General features: G+C 43.0%; 1 protein-coding gene across 4 annotated transcripts in view; it reads left to right on the forward strand.

Moving 5' to 3' along the window:
- The window catches only part of LOC130361839 (probable cation-transporting ATPase 13A4), a 108,044-nt gene that overhangs the window by 67,964 nt on the left and 25,047 nt on the right, over window positions 1–15,033 (forward strand). The window contains exons 24-28 of one of the 4 annotated variants that reach the window (XM_056565398.1): window positions 783–855; window positions 2,716–2,890; window positions 5,718–5,890; window positions 8,735–8,823; window positions 9,252–9,332. In XM_056565398.1, the coding sequence (XP_056421373.1) occupies window positions 783–855; window positions 2,716–2,890; window positions 5,718–5,890; window positions 8,735–8,823; window positions 9,252–9,332 (591 nt within the window). Of the gene's footprint in view, window positions 1–782; window positions 856–2,715; window positions 2,891–5,717; window positions 5,891–8,734; window positions 8,824–9,251; window positions 9,333–15,033 lie in introns of those variants that run through there. The other 3 variants (XM_056565399.1, XM_056565401.1, XM_056565400.1) reach the window with 3 other exon arrangements.

Here is a 15,033-nt window from a genome sequence, read left to right on the forward strand (position 1 = left end):
AAATGGCTCCCAACACACATACAGAATATAGTCATAAGCCTCCAATATCCTAATGGAGGCAAAAAGAATGTCCTATTTGTCTCTATCGGTGTTCTTTACACAGGTTAATAGTACGGGTGGTCCAGATTAAAATGACATATTATTCCAGCAGCTGGAGGGAGATGGCGTTCTAGGCTTTCTTTCCTCTGTCCCATGCATTCAGAGGTCCGCTGCCCCCTCATCTGTGCATTGCATCCAGAGCAGAGCGGTCAAGTGGGGAAAGACCTCACATCATGAAGACACGAGATTAAAGACTGTATGAATATTTACAATGGGGGAGGGGATCTCTGAACACAGGAAACCAATGAAGGAATGCCAAGAATGCCAGCTCCTTCCTCCATTGCTCAGAAAGGAGAATTTGCAAATAAGCAATGCTATTAAAAACTCTGGAACAACTGAGTAAGTAATACGTTGTTTAGTCTGGATCACCCGCACTATTAACCTGTATATTCAGTGATCCAGCTGCCAGATATTGGTTTATAAAATGTAAAGATCAATTCAAAACCATACATTATGTTTAATTTTCTTTTTCAAGGCCTAAGTTTAATACACGACATGTACAAAAATTGCAAAATTCATCAATTGTTGGAATTATAGCTAGAAATATTATATCTATTTACTTTCCCTGTGTTTAATGCTCAAGCATTCTAGTTTATCCTTACTAGTGTTTAATGCTCCAGTATTTTGGTTTATCCTTTTTTGATGTTTTAGGTTTCAAAGTTTTATTGTTTTTTTATATGCAGAAACAAAAGACTCTTGGAGTTCGTCATTATTTAATGCAAGATGTGGCAATCACTATCACTGTCGCGTTAACAAGTAGGTATTTTACCCATTCCAAAGGAAATGTACAAAAATAAACGTATGTGGAAAATGCCATCATTTTTTACTAAGGCTCTGCCAGCACATTTTTTACATACACTAAGTACTCAGTATAATCAATCATTAAATTGCTAATACTGAGTAATGTTATGCCTATTGGATATCATTACTCAATGTGATCGTCAATCTATTGATAGAGTCTGCCTATCAGCAGATTGTAACTGGACCAACATGGTGCAGGCTAGGGACCTCCAGCAGGCATGTAAACCAATTGGACTCCTGTATTTATGTTACAGGGGTGCAGATCGGGCAGGAGGACTGACTGTCAGGCTCTTAAAGGGGTACTCCCATGGAAACTTTTTTTTTTTTTTTTTTTTTAAATCAACTGGTGCCAGAAAGTTAAACAGATTTGTAAATCACTTCTATTAAAAAATCTTAATCCTTCCAGTACTTTTTAGGGGCTGTATACTAAAGAGAAATAAAAAAAAAAGAAATGCATTTCCTGTGATGTCCTGACCACAGTGCTCTCTGCTGACCTCTGCTGTCCATTTTAGGAACTGTCCAGAACAGGAGAAAATCCCCATAGCAAACATATGCTGCTCTGGACAGTTCCTAAAATGGACAGCAGAGGTCAGCAGAGAGCACTGTGGTCAGGACATCACAGGAAATGCATTTCTTTTTTGTATTTCTCTTTAGTGTACAGCCCCTAAAAAGTACTGGAAGGATTAAGATTTTTTAATAGAAGTGATTTACAAATCTGTTTAACTTTCTGGCATCAGTTGATTTAAAAAAAAAAAAAAGGTTTCCACAGGAGTACCCCTTTAAGTGCTGTGATCACTATTGTTCCCCGCACTTAAAGGTATAATGGAGGAAATTGGTAAATTTGCCTATGTCCTTTACTGACTGTGACTGCACAGCTGCTGTTAGCAGCCATCACACACTGTCTATGAAGCTAGAGCAGCTCTCATGCTCACTTCATAGATTATAAACACTACAGGATGTATATGGAAGTCCCAGTGCATTAAGTACCAAGGAAAAGGGACGTACATTTTAGTCAAATATTGTTAAGGGGTTGAAAAATAAATAGATCTATCAAACAGAAACCAAGTGTATATTAGGCAAATACCCAATAGGTATGGGGTTGTTTATTTTTCTGCAGAATAAACATTTTCTTTTACAGTATAGTGAAATACTTCCACTATCAAGGTGTAAACAGAAGACCTTCAGATCTTCTAAAATCTAAATGGTCATTTATTTGTACATGAACTCAAATTATGTCTGTAGGAAGCCACATAGATTTGGCTTTCTGATCCATTTCAAATGCTTTTTCTCTTAGCCATTTTAACATTATGTATTTTTTTCTGTGCTGTTTGTTGCCATTTTTTATGTATCTATTCTTTCATGAATAAAGCCATTCGAGACATCCATTACTGTGCTAGAACAAACAAAAAGACCACAATTCATGTTTTTTTGGGGAAAAGGTTTCCTAAAGGTGTAGAGAAAAATGTGGTGTGCAAGAGGCTTTAAAGGGGTACTCCACCCCTAGACATCTTAGCCCTTATCCAAAGGGGATAAGACGTCTGATCACTTGGGGTCCCGCTGCTGGGACCCCCGCTATCTCCATGCAGCACCTGGAACCCTGTGATCAGACATCTTATCCCCTATCCTTTGGATAGGGGATAAGATGTCTAGGGGTGGAGTACCCCTTTAACTTGTTCTAATATCATTACTTATGCATATATACATGTAGAACTAGTCTCCTTTTTAGAGGCGCTTATCCATAGTACATTATATTGAATACTGACAAAAAAAAAAAACTTAAAAACATGTCCTAACAGCATAATATATACTTTTCAGTGAGTTTAACTGGCCCAGCTATGAAACTGGCTCCCTATCGGCCTGCTGGACAGCTCATTTCTCCACCTTTGCTATTGTCGATGATTTTACACACCATCTTTAGCTTGATCGTGCAAACGATCGCATTCACTGTGGTCCAACAGCAGCCATGGTATCATGACTTAGATGTCTTCAGGTAAATGTAAATATTTGTAATCTATAAAAGTGAGATTAATGATGTTATTGACATTCAAATTATGGCTTTAATAAACACTATACTATAGTAGTAGACTATTAATTATTGTATATTAAATTAAATATGCCACTGGGCTAGGTTAAATATGGCACAAAAGTACACAGCCATGCAATCTCAATAGAGAATCACTGGTAGCAATATAATTACTTTTTATGTGCCTCTTTCAAAGGATGCCCATTTTAACAAAAGTCACTTTGTGAAATATGTTTTCCCCATTTAAGTGTAAATGCATTGATTATACAGCAGCAGTAGAGAACACACACTTATAGCTTTCAGGCACAGCACATGGTGCATTAATATCTTAATATGTTAAAAAAAATAATTAAAAAATATATATAAAATACAGAAATTTTCAATTACTAAATTTAAACAGTATTAAAATGAATATGATGTGTTTTTTAACATCTGACATGTTTTAATGTTTCTATGTATATGTTTAATAAACATTGCTAGTGTTTTCACAATAATATCATTTGCAAGTTCTTTTGAATGATATGTGGTATCTGTTCACATTTTCAAGTTTCTGTAGTCCTTTTGTATTTGTGTCTTTGCCTTCATTATTGTGATTCTCCTTAGGAGGTAGGGAGGTGAGTTTTCTCGGATGACCAGGTGGGATTCCACAGGTGAATCCCCTTCCGATTCAGCTCCCCTCCCCCTTATAATGTGAAACATGGCAGTCTTACCTTTGTATGAGTAAGGCCGGGTGCCACCGGCCGAAACGCGTCACCTTCATGATTGTCTTGTGTTCTGCTTGCACAAAATAAACCGCATATCTGTTGGAATAGCTGAGCTGGACTCCTTCCTTCTTGATTACGTATTGGTGAATCCGCACCTGTCCGAGCTGCTGTGGGAGAGCTGATTTGGCCTGCTTCTACCATTAATATCTACTATCCTTTTTGCATCACAATGCACAATACCAAGCACCAACTAGAATGGTTTAAAGCACGCTGCCACTGTACTCATTGAATAATCTGGGTTTAGTGAATGCCTTCAAGATGTACATACTGAAACATATCGTGGAAGGAATAAGGTTATGGGGCTGCTTTAAAGGGTAGCTCCCACCATCCCTTTTTTTTCTCTCTCTTTCCCTGCCTATTTCCCATCTATCCCTAACCTCCTCCCTGCCTATTTTTTTTATTTTTTTTACTATATAAAAAATGCAGTTTTGTCTGCCTGGTAGTGTGCTCACTACCAGGCAGATTTCCCCAGCAGGCGTGACGGCACTGATGCTTGCTGGGGCTGACTTCCGCCCTTAGTTCATCTACACAGGGTGCCTCCAGCTGTTTCACCACTACAACTCCCAGCTTGCCCTGACATCTATTGGCTGTCAGGGCATGCTGGGAGTTGTAGTGGGGAAAAACTGGAGGCACCCTGTGTTAAAATCAATACATGGCCGCGGCGCAACCCGAACCCCGCTACCCCTCCCCTGAACCCCGATACCCGAACACCCCCCCCCAGACATACCAGGACAGTGCAGCGATGGGCAGGACAGCAGCGACAGGATGCCGGGAGGCGGGGCCTGCGTGCAAGGCCAGGGAGCAGGGGAGCCAATGCGCGTTTCTTCTGTTCTCAGCACTCGCTCTCGCCTGTTTGATTGACAGGTGGGAGTGAGCACCGCAGTGAGTGAATTCCGACTCATTGCCAGGCTTCAACGAGTTGAAATTCACTAGTGACGTCACTGCCGAATGCATTCGGCCACTAGGTGGGCGACCTTCCTAGTGGCCAAATTTAAAAGTGATTTTAAACTGTAAAATCACTTTTTTAAATTAAAGTATATTAGAGATATGTTGTAGTACTTAAGTACTACAACATATCAATTTTTTTTATTTCATGACAGTGCCCATTTAAAGGATTTACGGCTTGGAGCAATATCTCCAGTAAAGGTTAATGTTAATACTTAGGGGTACTCCGCTCCTAGATATCTTATCCCTTATCCAAAGGATAGGGGGTAAGATGTATGATCGCGGGAGTTCCACCACTGGGGCCCCCGCGATCTTGGCTGCAACACCCCAGACATCCAGTGCACAGAACAAACTTTGCTCTGTGTTGGATGACTGGGGATGCAGGGTGAGGACTCTTTATGTCCCGGTCACGCCCAGCTCGTGACAACATGGCCATGCCACCTCAATGCAAGTCTATGGGAAGGTGTGACGCACGTCTCGCCCCCTCCCATAGACTTGCATTGAGGGGGCATGGTTGTGACATCACGAGCAGGGTGTGGCAGTGACATCACAGGCCTCCGGCGCTGGACCTGACGCTCTAAATGAATGCAAAGTACAGCAGGGAGATCGCAGGGGTCCCCAGCAGTGGGACTCCCGTGATCAGACATCTTATCCCCTATCCTTTGCATAGGGGATAAGATGTCTAGGTGTAGAGTACCCCTTTAAGGCTCACCTTTGTAAAACATTAGAGGCCCAACAAACAATTCCCAGTTAAGGGCTGAGATGTTTAAAAGCCCCATAGATAAATGAAGCTGGTGCTGCAGACGCAGTGTGCTCCGTTCATTCTAATGCCAATTTTGTTCTCATATTTGAGATCCATCAGGGTCCCAGTGGCCGGATCCCCTCAAATCAGCTTGCTATCTCCTATCCTATGGATAGGGAATAACATGCTGAGATGGGAATACCCCTTTAACCCCCATGGTTTAGAAATGGGATGTCCAGCAACTCAAATTGGTGTGGTGAATAGGTTTTCACATTTGGTGAAAAATATTTATAAACATGGTTCTGTATCCCTACTTATTTTCTCAACTTTCCTTTTTTTGCAGTGGGTGTCTTCCATTGAATCACAGTACACAGAATATAACAATAAATGAGGGTCTCTTAGCTAATCGAAACTTTTTAACAACCACCATGTGGTTCATAAGTGGAATGAATCTTATTATTGTAGAATTTGTGTTTTGTAAGGGAAAACCTTTCAGGAAGCCGATTTACACTAACTGTAAGTATGAAATCTGGACCATAGCTACTTATTTTCTTTATTCAACATATAAAATTACAGTTTAATTAAATAAGCCAATTCGAAATGTTACTCTTATATGACTTATAGCCATAAAAAAAGCCCAGAGTCGGGGTGGCGGGGCCCGGGGTCTTGGGCAGAAACGCCTCTCTTTCTGCTCACGTCACAGCTGCTCGTCCTCTTAATTGACTCAGAGGAATCGCCTTGTAGTGGCCCTGTGTAGTTTGACTACAAATGCATGGTCAAAATGCACTACAGCACCATGCTGACGAGTGACTGTGACATAGGAGAAGCCATTAAGGGCTCAGGGCCCTGCCTTTTGACTGTGCTGGACACCTTACAAAAGTTTTTTTTTTTTTTTTAATAGACAAAGATTAAGTTAAAAACCTGCTAAATGTTTGACTGGATTACACTTGTGAAGCCCTGCTGCAATGTGTGGGCAGATTCGCGAGTTTTGTCCATGAGTTGTATGGAGCTTGTTTTTTAGACAGCCAAGTTGTACTTTTTATTGGCACCATTCATAAAACATATTGCATTTAACTATATATTGTTTTATAATAAAATAGAATTATACACAAGGCAGATAAAAATACTTCACATTGTCATTTAGCAAAGAATAAACTTTAAGTCAAATGAGATCCTCACTTGTATGTATTAAGGATATGGATGAACAAACGTTGCCTTAGAAAGATGCCTATATGTTAATGTTTACCCATAAGCCATAACTTTTTTCTATGCAATGTTCCTGCTGCATTTTAGAGCACAAATTAATATTTTATTATTGCCTTTTTTGCACTCCTCCTGTCATGTGTTTATTATACCTATATTCTTATGCTTTCATACAGTGAGAAAATGATACCATGATTATAGTAAGAATTCCCCCTACAGTGTTGATTTAATATTGTAATATAGTTTCCAAATGAAATTGCCATGCAGCGAACAAATAATACCATTACACATTGCCCAAATAACACGGTTATACAGTGACCAAATATTGTCGCCATACAGTAACTGAATAAAACTAGTAATAGTGTCTAATGACTTGTCTGCACTAAGGAAGACAAGATAGTTCACCCCCAAAAAACTCAGTAAGTAAGACCAGCAGTAAGACTTCTTACATTTAGCTTGGGTTTAATATACTTTGAAGGGGAACCTGTCACATTGAAAATGCTGTCCAATCTGCAGGCAGCATTATATAGAAGGAGAAGCTGAGCAGATTGAGTTATAGTTTTGTGGAAAAAGCTCCAGAATAATTTGTCATTTGTAAACCTCAAACATGAAAACCACTGCTCATTCTGGGCTAAGATCAAGTGGGCGATCTTTCTCAGTAATTGACAGCTATTTGTGCATAATTGTTGAAAAATCTGCCCAAACAGTTTTGGTTTTTGGTGTCTGTTGTGTTTTTTTTGGTATTAGTTGCATTTTTTTTCAACACACAATATGATCTAAGGCTTATTTGCTTGCTTTTGACTTTTCTAGATGTCTTCAAAAACACCTAAAATTGAATAAAGAATAAAAAAAAAAGATTTGAAATATACTTCCATATACTTCCAAAGTGCCATTTAAGGGGTTGTCCAGGGAACTACCTATCCTGTGGATAAGCATTTGATGGCTGGGGTCTGACAGCTAGAGTCCCTTGTTATTTCCAGAACGGGGCCCGGCTACTCCCCCATCCTCAGAGCAGAGCGGCCCCACATCAGAGACATGCGAGAATGAGGCATACGCAACCAATTGTCAGCTGAAATGGGACCCCCATCTCAACCAGCAATTGGCTGAGATGGGGGTTGTCACTACTGCACGTCTCAGAGGGTGGGGACGCTCTGCTCCGAGGATAGGTGAGAAGCCAGGCCCTGTTCCAGAGATTCCAGGGGGGGGGGGGGGGGGGGCTCCAGTGGCTGAACCCCCCTGCTATCAGACACTTATCCCTTATCTTGTGAATAGGGGAAAAGTGTAGTTCCCTGGACAATCCCTGTAAAGTCTCCCTGCCAGTATAGAAAACTTTTGACATGTCGCAGGGATATGTCAAAAGTTTTGATCGAGGTGTGAGTGTTCAGATATCCAGACACAGCCAGGTGAGTGTGCGGTAGCATAATCCACTTTCTGGCTTTCCATGATCTTTGGCAAATGGCAGGAAATGGACTCCATTAAAAGCCTATGACATCTGCCTCCAGAAACTGGATGAAAATTGTGTCAATCCAAGAAGTGAAGTGCACAGCCGCATGTTTCAGCCAGCTATATCTAAACATCAGGAGGGGTTTGAACATTAAAGGGGTGCCAGAAAGTTAATCAGTTTTGTAAATGACTTCTATTTTAAAATCTTTATCCTTCCTGTACTTATCAGCTGCTGTATACTACAGAAGTTCTTTTATTTTTGAATTTCTTTACTGATCACAGTGCTCTCTGCTGACACCTCTGTCCATGACAGGAACTGTTCAGAGCAGGATAGGTTTGCTATGGGGATTTGCTTATGCTATGGAAAGTTCCTGACATGGATAGAGGTGTCAGCAGAGAGCACAGTGGTCAGACAGAATTTTTTTTTTTTTTTTTTAAAGATAAGAACTTCATCTGTAGTGTACATCAGCTGATAAGTACTGGAAGGATTAAGATTTTTAAATAGAAGTAATTTACAAATCTATTTAACTTTCTGGAACCAGTTGATTTAAAAAAATAGTTTTCCACAGGAGTACCCGTTTTAGACACTGACCAGTAGAACTTTGTGCATTGGATAGTATCATTTTTTATTCAGCTGGATTCATAGAAAAGTGTGCTGCTTCCTTTGTGCAAACATTTATGTAACAGTTCAATGTAACCATTTTTAATTTGTAGTTGTGTTTACCATTTTGCTGATCGGACAACTGGTTGCTTACTTATTTGTCTACTTCGCGAATATTGAATCTGTGTATCGTATAATGGAGGTAAGTGACACTAATGATTGCACACTATGTTCATTAATGTGCCTTTTCATGCTTATTCTACTATATCTAACTCATATCAGATATTTTTCTCATGTTTTGACTCTACTACTTTAGACTCTACACTACCTTCCTACACAACCCTTATTTATTGAAAGAAGGATTATATTCAGGTTTACTGTACCTAGAATTATCATGTTAAGCCATATCTACTAAGCAGTAGGCTTCAAACAGCCAACCTCCCTTATTTTACATAAGATGTGTGTTATTTGTCAATTTATCAATCAAATGCAAAGAAGGGATTTTTATGTCCTTGTTACATATTTTTATTTTTAGAATGAATAAACAGCATGTTATACAGTAAGTGCTGTAATGGTCCTGTTAGGTACTTGAAATATGGATCTTAACAAATCATTTATTTTCTTTGACAGCTTGTCTGCACGCCATATTACTGGAGGTGGGATACCATTATTATAGTGGCTGTTCTTTTTGTTGTTTCATATCTAGTGGAGGTAATGCTTTTATTTTTTGTTTCCTTTAATACAATTAGTTATGCTGTCTTTGTTATTGTTATCATTATTGTCTTTCTACAAAATACTGTATTATCTATGGTAAAGAAAACCCTATATAAGCGAGCAATATCTAAACATAGAAAGAAATCCAAAGAAAAACAGCACTCCTGGAGCTTCGTATGTATGGGTGCACGCAGAACCGGACCTTGGTTAGGGGTCCATAGGCTTCACAGCAAAAATACAGAAATCCGCAGCACACAAGTCCAATATGGTGAAAATAGAAAAAGTTTTAATCCATAATGTGAAGGTCTTACAGCATCGTTTCTGCTGGCTCACCCAGGAGCTTGAGAAAGGCTGGGTGAGCCAGCAGAAACGTCGCTGTAAGACATTCACATTATGGATTAAAACTTTTTCTATTTTCACCATATTGGACCTGTGTGTTGCGGATTTCTGTATTTTTGCTGTTAAACATAGAAAGATATATTTTCTAGTTGCCACTAGTAGCCTAAGATAGCCAGTGCATGCTTAGGTTAACATTTATTTTCTTCAATTCAACACATCTTCTTTATTCCCTGTGACTCTTAAAGGGGCACTTCAGTGGAATAATTTTTTTTTTCTCAACTTCTGTCAGAAAGTAAAACAGATTTGTAAATTACTTTACTTAAAAATCTTAATCCTTTCAGTACTTATCAGCTGTTGTATGCACCACAGGAAGTACTTTTATTTTTGAATTTCTTTTCTGTCTGACCACAGTGCTCTCTGCTGACACCTCTGTCCATCTCGGGAACTGTCCAATAAAAGAAGTAGCGTTTACCTTACCGATTCTCCACCAGTATAATTCCACTGCTTTCCAGGTACCCTGTCAGTCTCTAGTCACTTGTTCTAGTTCCTCTTGACACTGACATGTTACTGATGTGGCTGTTACAATGGAAATGTGCTCACATGTCTTTGTCAAAAGCAACAAGAAGGTAGACCCGCAAAGCACACTAGAACGAGAGAGAGAACAGAAGATCAGGTGAACCCTACTTCTTTTATTTTGCCTCATTCTGAACGGTTTAAAAACAAATTAAAGGGCTTGGACAATCCCTTAAAAAAGTGCTACATGCTATTTTTAAAAGCTAAATATAAACATTATTGTCACGATGCCGGCTGGCAGGTAGTGGATCCTCTGTGCCAGAGAGGGATTGGCGTGGACCGTGCTAGAGGATCGGTTCTAAGTCACTACTGGTTTTCACCAGAGCCCGCCGCAAAGCGGGATGGTCTTGCTGCGGCGGTAGTGACCAGGTCGTATCCCCTAGCAACGGCTCAACCTCTCTGGCTGCTGAAGATAGGCGCGGTACAAGGGAGTAGACAGAAGCAAGGTCGGACGTAGCAGAAGGTCGGGGCAGGCAGCAAGGATCGTAGTCAGGGGCAACGGCAGAAGGTCTGGAATCACAGGCAAGGAACACACAAGGAACGCTTTCACTGGCACTAGGGCAACAAGATCCGGCGAGGGAGTGAAGGGGAAGTGAGGTGATATAGGGAAGTGCACAGGTGTAAACACTAATTGGAACCACTGCACCAATCAGCGGTGCAGTGGCCCTTTAAATCGCAAAGACCCGGCGCGCGCGCGCCCTAGGGAGCGGGGCCGCGCGCGCCGGGACAGAACTGACGGGGAGCGAGTAAGGTACGGGAGCCGGGGTGCGCATCGCGAGCGGGCGCTACCCGCATCGCGAATCGCATCCCGGCCGGAGGTGGTAACGCAGCGCCCCGGGTCCGTGGAACCGACCGGGGCGCTGCAGTGAGGGAAGTGTAGCGAGCGCTCCGGGGAGGAGCGGGGACCCGGAGCGCTCGGCGTAACAGTACCCCCCCCCTTGGGTCTCCCCCTCTTCTTGGGGCCTGAGAACCTGAGGATCAGACTTTTGTCCAGGATATTGTCCTCAGGTTCCCAGGACCTCTCTTCTGGACCACAACCCTCCCAATCCACTAAAAAAAAAAGTTCTTCCCCTGACCTTTTTAGAGGCCAAAATCTCTTTGACAGAGAAGATGTCCGAGGAGCCGGAAACAGGAGTGGGAGGAACAGATTTAGGAGAAAAACGGTTGAGGATGAGAGGTTTAAGAAGAGAGACGTGAAAGGCATTAGGGATACGAAGAGAAGGAGGAAGAAGAAGTTTGTAAGAGACAGGATTAATTTGACACAAAACTTTAAAAGGACCAAGATAGCGTGGTCCCAACTTATAGCTCGGGACACGGAAACGGACATATTTAGCGGAGAGCCATACCTTGTCTCCAGGGGAAAAAATGGGAGGAGCTCTTCTTTTCTTATCTGCGAATCTCTTCATGCGAGAAGAAGCCTGTAAGAGAGAATTTTGGGTCTCTTTCCATATGGTGGAAAGATCACGAGAAATTTCATCCACAGCGGGCAGACCAGAGGGCAAGGGGGTAGGGAGGGGGGGAAGAGGGTGACGGCCGTACACCACGAAAAACGGAGATTTGGAGGAAGATTCAGAGATTCTGAAATTATACGAGAATTCGGCCCAAGGTAGAAGATCTGCCCAGTCATCCTGGCGGGAGGAAACAAAATGTCGTAAATAGTCACCCAAGATCTGGTTAATTCTCTCTACTTGTCCATTGGATTGAGGATGGTATGCAGAAGAAAAATTTAATTTAATCTTGAGTTGTTTACAGAGAGCCCTCCAGAATTTAGACACAAATTGGACGCCTCTATCCGAGACGATCTGTGTAGGCAACCCGTGAAGACGAAAAATGTGTACAAAAAATTGTTTAGCCAACTGAGGCGCTGAAGGAAGGCCAGGAAGAGGGATGAAATGTGCCATTTTGGAGAATCGATCAACGACCACCCAAATAACAGTGTTGCCATGGGATGGGGGTAAGTCAGTAATAAAATCCATACCAATCAGAGACCAAGGTTGTTCGGGGACAGGTAGAGGATGAAGAAAACCAGCGGGCTTCTGGCGAGGAGTCTTATCCCGGGCACAGATAGTGCAGGCTCGCACAAAGTCCACCACATCAGTCTCTAGAGTCGGCCACCAATAGAAGCGAGAGATGAGTTGCACAGATTTCTTGATGCCCGCATGACCTGCGAGATGGGAGGAGTGACCCCATTTGAGGATCCCAAGGCGTTGGCGTGGAGAAACAAAGGTCTTTCCTGGAGGAGTTTGCCTGATGGAGGCTGGAGAAGTGGAAATCAGGCAGTCAGGAGGAATGATGTGTTGAGGAGAGAGTTCAATTTCAGAGGCATCTGAGGAACGAGAGAGAGCATCGGCCCTAATGTTTTTATCAGCAGGCCGAAAGTGAATTTCAAAATTAAATCGGGCAAAGAACAGAGACCACCTGGCCTGACGAGGATTCAGCCGTTGGGCAGACTGGAGGTAGGAGAGGTTCTTGTGATCGGTGTAAATAATAACTGGAAATCTTGATCCCTCCAGCAGATGCCTCCATTCCTCAAGTGCTAATTTAATGGCTAGAAGCTCTCGATCCCCGATGGAGTAGTTCCTCTCCGCCGGAGAGAAGGTCCTGGAAAAAAAACCACAAGTAACAGCATGCCCGGAAGAGTTTTTTTGTAGAAGGACAGCTCCAGCTCCCACTGAGGAGGCATCAACCTCCAATAGGAAGGGTTTAGATGGGTCAGGTCTGGAGAGCACGGGAGCCGAAGAAAAGGCAGACTTGAGTCGTTTAAAGGCGTCTTCCGCTTGAGGAGGCCAGGACTTGGGATCGGCATTTTTTTTTGTTAAAGCCACAATAGGAGCCACAATGGTAGAAAAATGTGGAATAAATTGCCTGTAATAATTGGCGAACCCCAAAAAACGTTGGATGGCACGGAGTCCGGAGGGGCGTGGCCAATCTAAGACGGCAGAGAGTTTATCTGGGTCCATTTGTAGTCCCTGGCCAGAGACCAAGTATCCTAGAAAAGGAAGAGATTGGCATTCAAACAGACATTTCTCTATTTTGGCATAGAGTTGATTATCACGAAGTCTCTGAAGAACCATACGGACATGCTGGCGGTGTTCTTCTAGATTGGCAGAAAAAATCAGGATATCGTCCAGATATACAACAACACAGGAGTATAGTAGATCACGAAAAATTTCATTAACAAAGTCTTGGAAGACGGCAGGGGCGTTGCATAGACCAAAGGGCATGACCAGATACTCAAAGTGTCCATCTCTGGTGTTAAATGCCGTTTTCCATTCATCCCCCTCTCTGATGCGGATGAGATTATAAGCACCTCTTAAGTCCAGTTTGGTAAAAATATGGGCACCTTGGAGACGATCAAAGAGTTCAGAGATGAGGGGTAGGGGGTAGCGGTTCTTAACCGTGATTTTATTAAGACCGCGGTAGTCAATGCAAGGACGTAGAGAGCCATCTTTTTTGGACACAAAGAAAAATCCGGCTCCGGCAGGAGAGGAGGATTTACGGATAAAGCCCTTTTTTAAATTTTCTTGGACGTATTCAGACATGGCAAGAGTCTCTGGGACGGACAGAGGATAGATTCTGCCCCGGGGTGGAGTAGTGCCCGGGAGGAGGTCAATGGGACAATCATAAGGCCTGTGAGGAGGTAGAGTCTCAGCTTGTTTTTTGCAAAAAACGTCCGCAAAGTCCATATAGGCCTTAGGGAGACCGGTTACATGAGGAAGCACAGGGACACGGCAAGGTTTACTGGGAACCGGTTTTAAGCAGTCCTTGGAACAAGAGGGCCCCCAACTCTTGATCTCCCCAGTGGACCAATCCAGGATTGGGGAATGGAGTTGAAGCCAGGGAAGTCCAAGAAGGATTTCAGAAGTGCAATTGGGGAGGACCAACAGTTCAATCCTCTCGTGATGAGATCCGATGCACATTAGAAGGGGCTCCGTGCGGAAACGTATAGTACAGTCCAATCTTTCATTGTTTACACAATTGATGTAGAGGGGTCTGGCGAGACTGGTCACCGGGATGTTGAACTTGTTGACGAGAGAGGCTAAGATGAAATTTCCTGCAGATCCAGAGTCCAAGAAGGCCACAGCAGAGAAGGAGAAGGCAGAGGCAGACATCCGCACAGGCACAGTAAGACGTGGAGAAGCAGAGTAGACATCAAGGACTGTCTCACCTTTGTGCGGAGTCAGCGGACGTCTTTCCAGGCGGGGAGGACGGATAGGACAATCCTTCAGGAAGTGTTCGGTACTAGCACAGTACAGGCAGAGATTCTCCATGCGGCGTCGTGTCCTCTCTTGGGGTGTCAGGCGAGACCGGTCGACCTGCATAGCCTCCACGGCGGGAGGCACAGGAACAGATTGCAGGGGACCAGAGGAGAGAGGAGCCGGGGAGAAGAAACGCCTCGTGCGAACAGAGTCCATATCCTGGCGGAGCTCCTGACGCCGTTCGGAAAAACGCATGTCAATGCGAGTGGCAAGATGGATGAGTTCATGTAGGTTAGCAGGGATTTCTCGTGCGGCCAGAACATCTTTAATGTTGCTGGATAGGCCTTTTTTAAAGGTCGCGCAGAGTGCCTCATTATTCCAGGATAATTCTGAAGCAAGGGTACGGAACTGTACGGCATACTCGCCAACGGAAGAATTACCCTGGACCAGGTTCAACAGGGCAGTCTCAGCAGAAGAGGCTCGGGCAGGTTCCTCAAAGACACTTCGAATTTCCGAGAAGAAGGAGTGTACAGAGGCAGTGACGGGGTCATTGCGGTCCCAGAGCGGTGTGGCCCAAGCCAGGGCTT

The sequence above is a fragment of the Hyla sarda genome, chromosome 3 (assembly GCF_029499605.1).
Source record: "Hyla sarda isolate aHylSar1 chromosome 3, aHylSar1.hap1, whole genome shotgun sequence".
NCBI classification, from domain to species: Eukaryota; Metazoa; Chordata; class Amphibia; order Anura; family Hylidae; genus Hyla; species Hyla sarda.